The sequence below is a fragment of the Macaca nemestrina genome, chromosome 1 (genome assembly GCF_043159975.1).
Source record: "Macaca nemestrina isolate mMacNem1 chromosome 1, mMacNem.hap1, whole genome shotgun sequence".
In the NCBI taxonomy this organism is placed as follows: Eukaryota; Metazoa; Chordata; class Mammalia; order Primates; family Cercopithecidae; genus Macaca; species Macaca nemestrina.
Genome location: NC_092125.1, coordinates 176,913,600 through 176,925,731, shown reverse-complemented (window position 1 = coordinate 176,925,731; position 12,132 = coordinate 176,913,600). Strand labels below are relative to the sequence as shown.

The window sequence follows — 12,132 nt, the reverse complement described above, 5'->3', positions numbered from 1 at the left end:
TCTCCACTCCATTTACTATGAATTTCTTCATAATCACCAAAGCGAGCATGGATCTTCCATCTGTGCCTTGTCTAATAAATAAACATATTTAAAGACCAAGCTTCAGTGTTACCTTCTCTGTAAAACATTTTTTAATCCTTTAGCTGTTCCATTGATATCTTGTTTAATTATGTTATTTGTAATAATCTCTACAGATTTCCTTCTCTAAAGTCTGAACTTTTTGAATATCTTTGATTCGTGTCTTTTAGAATAAGCTTGGCCTTTATTGGCAAATGTCATTTGGAACATGCAAAGGAAAATAAAAGAACCTAGAAGCTTAAAAAGTGGCCTCAATATAAAGAACAAGGCCATGGAAACAAATTCCATCACACTTGTGAAGGCCAGAATCACCCTGCTTAAAGAACTGAGTGAAATTCTTCAGTTTTTCTGTGCTGAAAAAGCCACTTAAAAATTTGAAACTGTTAAATGCATATGTAGAATTTATTTCTCTTGACATGCAGTGCACCCCATTTAAAAAATGGAATAGATATTACAGCTCAGTTTTTTAATTTGTATTTAATTCCATATAAATGAAAGTACATATGAATGCTATTAGTTGAATCGTTATTTGGGCATAGACAAAATAATGACAATTGTTCTTATTTTGGACAAAAAGATGTTTTAAAGTAAGACAGCATATATATTATTTTGTTAAGTACATTTGGGCACTTCTTAAAATGATGGGTGAATTTAGGAATAAATTATTTTTTGGGAAACTATTCCCAAAAGAAACCAATGTGGAACAGTATTCATATGAGTTTATTTTTGTGATAAAGTAAAAGGACATTTATACCTTTTTAAAGACTGAGTCATAATTAAGATTATACCTTAAACTTGAGTATTTAAAAGACCTTGGTTACACTGTTTACTGTTTACTGTTCAGAATTAAATTATGCCAAATTTGAATGCACAACATCTAGAAATTACAAACGCTCGTGTGCTAATATTAGAAGCAAACCAACCATCTGCACAACTGACTAGGTGCCATAAGGCATGATTTCTAACTTTGGATATGGCTCATTAAATAAGTGCTCAAATGCTAACACATACTGTTTCACATTCTCTTGAACTGGCAGTGAAGTAGATACTGAAATAGACATTGAAAGATAACCTTTTAGGAGTAAAACCAACATCTAAATGTTGAGGATTTGTTTTTATTTTTCTCTTTTAAGTTCAGAACGAAAGTTTCCACAGATTCCACCATCTCTAAAATTTTGACATGTAAACTGAAACTGATGTAAGGCAGGACTAGGATCTTAGGACTAGTTCTCCCTTGTGCAGTCCGTAACATTTGACCGTGATCTTTCTAAGGTGACCAACTTTGATGCCTGAGAAAAAAGAAAAATATGCAAACATTTAAAAATATAGGACAATGAAACAGTTGAGTGGGAGATTTCTAGGGAATTTCTGATCTAGTTTAATATGTTTGTGTTCTTTTAAAATGTTGATAAAGCTGTGTAGAGAAGTTTGATAGCATAGTCACAAGAGACAATAATAAAGTATCTTCCAACATGATCCTTATAGAATAGGGTACTGCATGTCTAATTTTTAAAACTTATCCTGAATTTCAATAGATTCAGTAGTCTTCTCTTGAGACTAATATATACAACAAGGTATTAGGAACTCATGATTTAAAGTACAAAATCAAACAGCTTACTTGAAATCTAGATGTTCAATGAGCACATATCCATCTATAGAAAGAAAAATCACCGTTAATTTGAAAGTTACAGAGAAAATGCTTTAAGATTTTTTTAAAAACAATGAAATGTTATGAAAAATAAGCAAATAAACTTACATTTGCCTTTGGAATTACGACATATCACTAGATTTTGTTCGGTGGTATCAATGACTTCCAGTTCTTCTCCAGGACTTATTGGCAAATCAAATATTCCATTTCTTGAATTCTTGGAACAGGCCACTGCTGTGTTGATGACAATAATCTCTTTATTGTACTGAAATGAGAAATTACTAATCAGACCATTCTTGCATAGTTATTTTTCATAACAAAACTAATGGAGGATATAATATAGTAACCTCAAAATAAACTCCAGATACTATTGACTAGTTAAATAACACATATGGGAATAGAAAATAGGAAGGTATACAGTTAAAGGAAAGTCATTTAAGAAAATAATAGTAAAATGGTGCAATCTCACATTTGTTTGGTATGATTATATTTTCAAAGTATTTTCACAACCATTATTTTTTTTCTCTCAAATTTTTTTTAATTATTATTTTTAGTTACGGGGTACATGTGCAGGATGTGCAGGTTTGTTACATAGGTAAATGTGTGCCATAGTGGTTTACTGCACCTATCAACCCATCACCTAGGTATTAAGCCCAGCATGCATTAACCATCCTTTCTAATACTCTCCCTCCCCATACCCTATCCCCAGACAGACCCCAGTGTGTGCACAACCATTACTTAATTGTACTAGAATGAGCCCTGCTGGATGAGGTTGTAACGTAGGTATGAATTAAGCACCATGGATGGTAGTTAACTGTTCCATTACTAAAACTTCTGTGTAGTGCCTTAAAGTTTATAATATTCTTACATACCTATCATTTCTAGATGATACTCTTTCCATGCTTTTTCTCTGTGTGAGCTTATGTATTCTTATATATAGCTATACTACATGTTATTTTAAAGTAGTGGGAATTGGCTGTACCCAGTTGGGGGCAATTCCCATTCTCCTTTTTTATTCACGGGCAGGCAGGCATTTTGTTAAAAACTCCTGAGAAATTCAAGTCCTGACCTTGGGAATCTTTTCCTGACATACTGACCTATACATCTGCAGCACATCACCTTCTAATGCACTGAAATCTGTTGACCACAAACAGATAGTTCCAGAATACATAGCTTAGATTACAGGTACCTACTTCTCCAAATTAGTGTGACCAAATATCTCCTTTTGCCCAGGATATTGTCTGTTTATAACTAATATGTCTATCTATAACTATTTTTTATTATGATTAAGAGTTCCTCCTCCCACTCTTAGAAGTATCCTGTGTTTGGATGATAAATTACAAGATCAACCTATAACAAATGAGATCAGATCTACAAGATAGATTTTTTTCCTTTACTTAACAAAACAATCGCTTCCTTACTGGCTTTTTTATCCTTTACAGGCCATTGCTCACTGTGAATTCATAGTGATTTCTTAAAATACAGATCTAATTAGGTCACCTTTCTATTTATAAAGTTCTAAAAACTCCTTATTGCTTTCAGGATGAGATCCACACTGCTTAGCTTGACATTCGGGCTCCTTTGTATACTGCCATTCTCCATCCCTCTATCTTTGTCTTCTTTACTGAAGCTGCATCAAGCTACATGACAATCCTTGAATACATGCTGTTTACTTGAAATACTCTTCTTTCTCTTAGCCACTTCACATGAAAACTGTTATGACTGCCATATATAATTTACTGTCTCTTAACTATACTTGATATCTATTCCTATTATATAATTTAATAAACATACTGTCTTATCAAGTGAAAATAGTAGACAGTCTTATTCATCTTTGTACCCTCAGTGCCTGGCACAAATGAGTTATCCAATGTTTTATGATTTGAGCTGGATAAAAATTATTGAAATGGCCTATCAAGGAAACCCACTACAGGTAATAAGAATGGAATTATACACATATACAGGAAATGGAATATCTTTCCCACATGAAACAATCAAAAACACACGGAGAGGGAAAAAAGGATTGGATGGAACATAAGGGTCTTTTCAACAAGTGATTGCCTCATGGTTGTTTTTCAATTAATCAAATAACATCAGGGTTGTAGTAGATACTAACATATCACAATTTCTAGATATAGTAACCCCAATCAGCTTTGGTTCAAACAGGAATTATCAGTGATTATGAGAGATTTGTGTATATTCCTATTTTAGTTCAATTTAAAAAATATTTTATGCGTGTTTACAAAATGCTAAGCAACCTTATTCTGCTCTGCACATGGATATAAACATATATAAAATAACCTTTGTCCTCTAGGAGCTCATAGTTTAATATGATGAACATGTAATTCCAATTTTGTTAACGTGTGATAAGCTAGAGATTGCTCAAGTATATAAGTAAACGGAAGAAGAGTAATTTATTTAATTAGAAGATTTGGGTAAGTCTTCCTGGAGAAGAGGAGATCCCTCGACTGGAGCTTGATAAATGAATAAGAGCTAGTCAGATGGAGAAAAGTTCAAAGGTGTACCAGATAGTTGGAATAGACCAAGGAAGCACTTAGAGGGATGAAATAGCAAGACAAAGATAGAGGTGGAGGTTCATTCAAGGGACAGAACTATGAGCAGTTTGTTGCCAAAGCAGAAAGTGCAACGCAAAGAGTGGCAAGAGATAAAGCCAGGAAGATATGCAAAGGTCAGGACATAAAGAGCTTTCTGTGTCATGTTAGGAAGCCTAAACTTTAAACATTTTGCAAGGGGGAATTTTTGAAAAATTTTAGGCTGTATAGTGACTTAGATAAATTTTATGAGGAGGATGCACACTTTGCCTCTCTCAATCCAGTGTCTAGCACATGGAAGGTGCTCAGTATGTTTCATAGTTAATAATCGTCACTTTGACAATATATGAAATCAGGGAAGGTTGAGCTTTAGAATAATGAAAAAATGTTCCATGGACTCTTAATAACAGAATAAGAAGGCAGAGAGCTTCGGATGCTGCGTCATTCATTTGTTCATTTTGTTATTCATTTGCTTGTTTATTTAGGCATTCATTTACCAAACACTGTCTGTACAGTTTTATGTCAGGCCCTGGGGAACAAACCTGAATGAGACAGGGTTTCTTTCTCAAAAAGCACTCAAGAGATTAATTAGTTCAAGATTCACACACACACACACACACACACACACACATGCTTTAATACAACAAATCAGTGTTATAAAAGACGTGTAAAATAGATATACAAAATGTGCTGAAGGAGTAACAACCTGGACGAGAGAGGGAGGAGTGGGTGACATTTGAACAGAGCCTTCAAGAACAACTTAGTTTTTCCAGGAAGAAGGAATAGCATGTACAGACATAAAAATATAGAAATGTATCAGGAAAAAATAGGAATGAAATGCTGGCTTTTTGTGTCAAAGATAATGTCTGTATCTCAGAGAGGCAAAGGCACAGCATACTTACAGATTTTTTTTTAAATGAAAGCTCCAAGCTGTTAATATTGCTAATTTTTACCTTGAGAAGAGAACGTACCTTAAACCTTTCTCTAAATAGTTTTTCTTCTCTTTTCATTCTGTTCTTTTCTAAGTTTTGCTTCTTGGTTTTGAAGAAACTTCTAGGAGAGAAACTAGCAAGAAATGTGCAGGTAGGGTAAAATGTACTATAATAAAACTCTTAAGTTGCCAAGTCTACAAAGTCACTTCATTTCAGGACAAATTCAGGTATAGATTTTGTGTGCATAATTTTATATAAAATAATACATATGCAAAGTCATGCATCTGTATTTGTGTATATGTACACACACATATGTAGGTTCATAATACAAATACACACACATATTTCCATTAGAGCAAATTGTCAAACAAGTGATCAGGGTAATACCAATTGCTTTTCCCCACGATTAAATATTTTTGATGGCAAGATAATAACGGGATAAAATCACATTGGTTAAACAAATGAAGGTACATAAGAAACTTGTCTGAATGAGACTTAGAGATATAACTTGTTTTTTTTTAATTTTAGGAAATTTACATATGTTCCCATTCACCTTCAGATTATTTAATGGAAACCAGTAAGAATGAGTAAGCAGTTTACTTTGTGTGGTTTTCTAAGTTGTTAAGCCTAATTGGAGATCACAAATCTACATGGTTCAATCGAAGAGCTCTCCAGTTTGCTGAATGTTTTGGAGGATGAATACCATTAAGAAAATAAAGAAAGATGCCACAAAACATGTGCAAGAATTTCAGCACATAAAAGTAAATAATGCTACAGAAGAAACTGATTATACTCTTAGTCCTCCCTCTTGCTCTTCACGTGAGATTTGTTTCTTCTTTTTAGCAGTTTAATGTATTGACAGAAGTAAAAAAGTCAACCAAATCCTGTCAGTTTTATTCCATCAGCTGCCCATTTCCCTACACATTACAATGTCTACTTGGGTCATCTTAGAAAGTGGGTTATCCTTTTCATGCCGTTATACCTGAGATAGTGCTATGGTTTGGATATTTGACTCCTCCAAACCTCATGTTGACATTTGAGCCCTAATGTTGGAGGTGGGGCCTAATGGGAGATGTTTGTGTCACGGGGTTTTTTTCCCTCATGAATGGCTAGCTGCTGTCCTCTTGGTAATGAGTGAGTTACCACTGTCATAGTTTCCTGGAGCCTGGCATCTCATTTGTTAAAATGAGCCTGGTACCTCACTTGTCTCTCTTGCTTCCTTTCTAGCCCTGTGATCTCTGCACATTCTCCTTCACCTTCTGCCATGAGTGGAAGCAGCCTGAGGCCTTCACCAGAAGCAGATGCCAATGTCATGCTTGTTGTACAGTCTACAGAACCATGAGCTAAATAAACCTCTTTTATTTATAAATTTCCCAGCCTCCGGTGTTCCTTTATAGCAACACAAATAGGCTAAGACACATACCTTTGCTCAACTTCTCTTTAAACTTACCATTGTCTTTGATTGATAAAAGAATAATAAAAGAGTTGAACTAATATAGAAAACATTTCTTCCTTACTGGTAGAATACGTTATGGTCGAAATCATTTTAAAAAGTTCAAAGAGCACATAGAAATTGATACAGAAATAATTACCCTTACTGTAACATTTTCTAATTTACTTGGTTCAAAATAAAAGTATACTGTTATATCACTCTGTTGCAAAAAAAAAATAATAAAAAGGCACTGGAAAATTGTTTCCTAAGAAGCCTTATTTGTAGTTATCAACAAAAAGCTTTCTGGGGGGCAGATCAAAAATGTTACTAATAGTTCCTCTCTTGGAATTCTGTTTTGTTATGCTGTGCAAATGTATGTAAAAGTATGAAGTTTAAGATAGAAAGTTTCTTTTCTAGTCTGTTAATACATCTTTCCAACCTGAGAAAAATAAATTACATCAAGTCTGAACCTAAAGAAAATAAACGTACGAGAAGGACCATCCAATGCCATCCTCTGAGTCTCAGACACTAATGTCTGGTTTCCTCTGGTGCACCCCAGTAGGACTTTTCTAACAGGTTTCCCAGAGCACACAGACTACACAATGTTCACATCTCAGTGACTATTTAGACAAATATTTCCCCAAGTCATTTGTTAAAAAAGTACCTCATATCCTGCCTCATGTCCTAGCAATTGAGAAGATGGGATCAGAGAGCAGTAAGAAACCACCTGCCTCAGTAAAAACATCCTCTCACAACCGCTTGGGAACTTGAATCACACGAATGCAGGTTAGATCTTGACTCAGTAAAACATTTTAAACTTCTAACACTCATTATAGTCATAACTAGAATTATATTTTAGGGAAATCAGTGTCACTATATGATACCTGGTTTGTTTTTTTCTCAAAGTTACATTTAAGTTCTAATTGATGTTTTATTTACATGATATCTTATAAGGGGAAGTTCTTACAACCTAAAAGAAGACTAGAAATTTGTCATTGTTTGAAAATGGTTAACTTGAAATCTTTTCTCACTTCCTATCCACCAAAAGCAGGGAGGAGGAGGATGAAGATACATGTGTATGACACTTAATATTTTTATATTCTTTGTCCCTTTTAATCCTCTCAGCTGTACTATGATGTAGATGTTGTCATTTTCATTTTGTAGATGAAAAAGCTGAGAATCAAATTTCATTACTTATCTAAAGCCACACAGCTGGTAAGAGGTATAAATTGCTACAGATAACCTATAATATAAGTGCCTCTGTGTTCCCACCTTTCTGATTCTTCAGCACCTTTTTTCTCTTTTTTTTCCTTCGGTGTCAGAAACTTGGGTTTCCACATTTTCAGTTTATCTTCATCTCTGAGGAGAAATATATTTTGAGCAAGTAAATTAATACATTCGTGGAACCATCAACACTTCATAGGCAATTATGTTTTACAAAAAATTAAAAAGCCATCTAGAAATATATTTTGATAGTCCATGGAAAGGCCATATAGTAAATATTTTAGGCTTTGCAGCCATATTATCTCTACGGCAACTCTTCAACTCTACTGTTGCAACTTTATACACAGAAACAAGTGGCAGGCCATATTTGGTCCTCCGGCCATAGTTTGCTGACCCGTGATGTGTCATAATCCAAATTTGAAACCAGATGCAAGAGATCAGCCTGCTTATAATCACATTTCATCTCCTTTATAAGCCTCAGGGGTTTTTTTGGTCTCTAAAATGTGAATAATGTAACTGAACTCCATTGTGAAACAAGGCTAAGCCAACTAGCATGTAACATTAGTGATTCCAGGCAAAAGAAGATGCAGGGAAGGGAGAAGGTATTTATTATAGAAGGAACTAGTACTTTTTAGCATCTATGTGTCTTATGCTAAGGTCTTATGCTAAGCATCTTACATATGTTAACTCATTTGGTTTTCAAAGTAAGTATTGCAACAATCCTTTAAACCAATCAAAGTTTTACAAGCGAGGAAACGGATGAGCAGAGAGAATGAAATGGATGGTCATAGTGGTATGACCACTTTGGAAAACAAGTTGGTATTTTCATATGAATTTGCATTCCCTATAATTTGCATTTTTCCCCTTCTAAGTATATCTTCTAGAAAAATTCCCGCACACATTCACAGGAGCCATAAATAAAATAAGAATATCTGTGGCGATATTATTTATAAGGGCCCCAATAGTTACTAACAATTGAATAGATAAATGAATTATGGTATATACATATAATGGAATACTACAGAACATTAAAATGAATGAAAGGAAAAATGAAAGATTATATTTGAATAAAAAAGTTACAGAACTCTGTATACACTGTCTCATTTTCATGATGTTCAAATCCCAAAGGAAATAATATTTGTTTCATATGTTTGTTAAAACTATATTTATTTTGAACAAGGAAATGAAAACACCAAATTTATGAGAACAGTTACCTTGAGGGAAGGGATACATGGTGTGTACAAGGAAAAGAGGCCAAGGTATTGGTTATGTTCTAGTTCTTAAGTCGAATGATGGGTTCAGGGCAATTTGTTTTACCATGTTTTACCATGCTTTACAAATTTTATTTTGTTTTGATTTTTACAAATGATTTTTTAAGAAAAATAATTAATCCAGATTCACTGGTATGCACTTGTAGTTCCAGCTACTTGGGAGGCTGAGGTGAGAGGACTGCTTGAGGCAGGAGGTCAAAGTGCAGTGTGCTATGATCATGCCTGTGAATAACCACGCCTGTGAATAACCACTGCATTTTAACCTGGGCAACATAGCAAGACTCCATCTCAAACAAAAGAGAAAAAGAACTTATTCTTTACCCTAATTTGATATTTCAGAGTTCTCTTCCATCTTATGCCAAATTACATTTTCTGCTTGTAACACCCCTTTCCTGATCATATACGCCTTATGGTCCAACAGAACTTTCCAAACATGTGTGTTTTCCATTTACAGTTGTCCACTCCCCCCTCTTGCTCCTCCCTTTTCTCTCATCTTCTTTTGCTCCCAGTCTTCACCTGTCAAAATGTTACCTGTCTTTCCTGTTTCAGCTTGGCACAAAGATTTCTGATCACCTAAATAACAGTAATGTCGACCTATTCTGAGCTTCCAGATTATCTTGCACATTTTTATAGCAGGTCCTTCTTTGTTAACTAATTTATCAAATTATGTTTTGGTATCAGACACATGATACAGATATGAAAGTCACAGTCCCTACCTCAAAGAGTTCCCAGTGTAGCAGATAAGAAAATCAAGAAAACAGACCACTACAATTCTGAGAAAAATATCTTGATAAAAAAAAAGGGAGTACCTAACTTAAATAGATAAAGTTAGAGAGGGCTTCTTAGAAAAAGTAAAATCTGAATTCAATTTTAAATAATGAGGGATAAAATAGTCGGCAAAAAACATGGCAAAGTGTGTCACAGGTAGAACTATTCTTTTCTTCTTAAATTATCACCTTCTTGAAGAGGCTTTCCATAACTATCAATACTTTAAAACCCCTACCAGCACACACCCTATATCCACTGTCTTTCAAAATATCCTGTTTCAAAGCAACCAAATTCCAATGTGTAATTATAGACTAATGTTTTCATTTGTTTATTGATTTAGTCTCTCTATGCCCACAGGAGTAGGAATTATATATCTTTTGTTCACTGCTTTATACCCAACACCTAGCACAGTGCCTGGCACAAAGGACATGTTCAATAAATATTTGTTGAATGAATTGATGAAGTTGGAACAAATGTGAAGGTTTGGAAATGCTAGACAGCATATCTGGTCTAAGGAACTCCAAGTAGTACAGTATGGATGGAACACAGGAATAGTGGGTAAGCAGGAATAACAGGTGAGGCTAAGAGGTTGTCAGGGACTGGATTATGAATAAATTTTATGTTTTCCTAAGCAGTTTTGACTTCATTCTGAAAGTGATGGGTAACCACTAAACAGTTTTCAGCTGTTGGGTGGCAGGTGGTCACATCAGCACTTAAGAAAGTCTGGAGAATAAACAGAAATGGAGGTAAGATGGCCATTCAGGGAGTTGTAGTAATCTGGTTGAGAAACAAGACTGCATTGTGGCTGTGCAGTGGGGATGGGAAAAGTGGGAACAGTTTTGAGTTATTGGAAGAGAGTGAAGGGAAGGGAAAGGTACAAGAGAAGGAATAACAGATAACCTAGGGTTTCAGCCTGAGCAACTGTGTGTTTATTGAAATAGTCACCAACATAGAGATCAAAAGGACCAGATGTGGAGCTCCATCTTCAGTGGATCCAACACTGGAGCACCCAGATATATAAAACGAATATTATTCGGCCAAAAGGGAGAGATACACCTCAATACAATAATAGTTGGGAGACTTCAACATCTCACTCTAAGCAGATTATCCAGAAATAAAAACAGCAAACATCCTATTTAAACTGCACCATAGACCAAATGGACCTAACAGACATCTACAGAACTTAATACACATCTACAGGACATGTCACTCATGTTCTGTATAGTACACATTCTTTTCATTATCAATGGAACATTCTCCAGAACTGTTCATAAGTTAGGACACAAAACAAGTATCAACAAGTTTTTAAAAATCAAAATCATATCAAGTATCTCATCTGAGCACAGTGCATTAAAACTAAACATCAATAACAACAGGAACATTTGAAACTATACAAATATATGGAAATTAAACAACATGCTCCTGAACAACCAATGGGTGAAGGGAGAAATTAAGGATAATACTTAGAAACACAACATACCAAACTTATAGAACACAGCAAAAACAATATTAAGAGACAAGTTTATAGTAATAAATGCCTACATCAAAAACTAGAAAGATTTCAAAAAACAATCTAATGATTTTTCTCAAAGAATTAGAAAAGGAAGAACAAACCAAATTCAAAGTTAGTAGAAGAAAAGAAATAATAAAGATCAGAGCTGACATAAACAAATTTAGATAAAAAATACAAAAGATCAATGAAACAGAAAGCTGGTGTTTTGAAAAGAAACAAAATTGGCAAACCATTACCTAGACTAGACAGAGAGATGGGGTGAGAAGGAGAGGGGAAGGGAGAGAGGACGGGAAGGGAGGGAGGAGGGGAGGTAAGGGGAGGGAAGAGGAAAGGGGAGGGGGAAGGAGAGGGGGAAAATTAAAGGGGAGGGGAAGGGGAAACGGGGAGAGGGAGGGAAGGGCAAGTTCAAGTAAATAAAGTCAGAAGTGAAAAAAGAGACATCACTTAGAGACCACTGTGAGCAACTATCTGATAACAAATGGGAAAACCTGGAGGAAATAGCTAAATTCATGGAAATATACAATCTACTGAAATTGAACCAAGAAAAATTTAGAAAACCTGAAAAGACCAATAAAAGTAATGAGATTGCCTCAGTAATAAAGAATCTCTCAAAAAAGAAAAATCTAGGACTGGATGGCGTCCCTGCTGAATTCTACTGAACCTTTAAAAAAGAATTAATACCAAATCTTCTCAAACTATTCCAAAACACTGAAG

The 12,132-nt window shown here is 34.8% G+C and overlaps 1 protein-coding gene across 7 annotated transcripts in view; it reads right to left on the bottom strand.

Moving 5' to 3' along the window:
• Nucleotides 1-536: 536 nt before the first annotated feature.
• The window catches only part of FYB2 (FYN binding protein 2), a 99,170-nt gene continuing 87,574 nt past the window's right edge, over nucleotides 537-12,132 (bottom strand). For all 7 annotated transcript variants that reach the window (XM_011764357.3, XM_071092524.1, XM_011764358.3 and 4 more), the window contains 5 exons: nucleotides 7,915-8,001; nucleotides 5,250-5,343; nucleotides 1,835-1,991; nucleotides 1,697-1,730; nucleotides 537-1,367 (listed from right to left, as the gene is read on the bottom strand). In XM_011764357.3, the coding sequence (XP_011762659.2) occupies nucleotides 1,346-1,367; nucleotides 1,697-1,730; nucleotides 1,835-1,991; nucleotides 5,250-5,343; nucleotides 7,915-8,001 (394 nt within the window). In that variant the 3' untranslated portion in view covers nucleotides 537-1,345. The remainder of the gene's footprint in view (nucleotides 1,368-1,696; nucleotides 1,731-1,834; nucleotides 1,992-5,249; nucleotides 5,344-7,914; nucleotides 8,002-12,132) is intronic.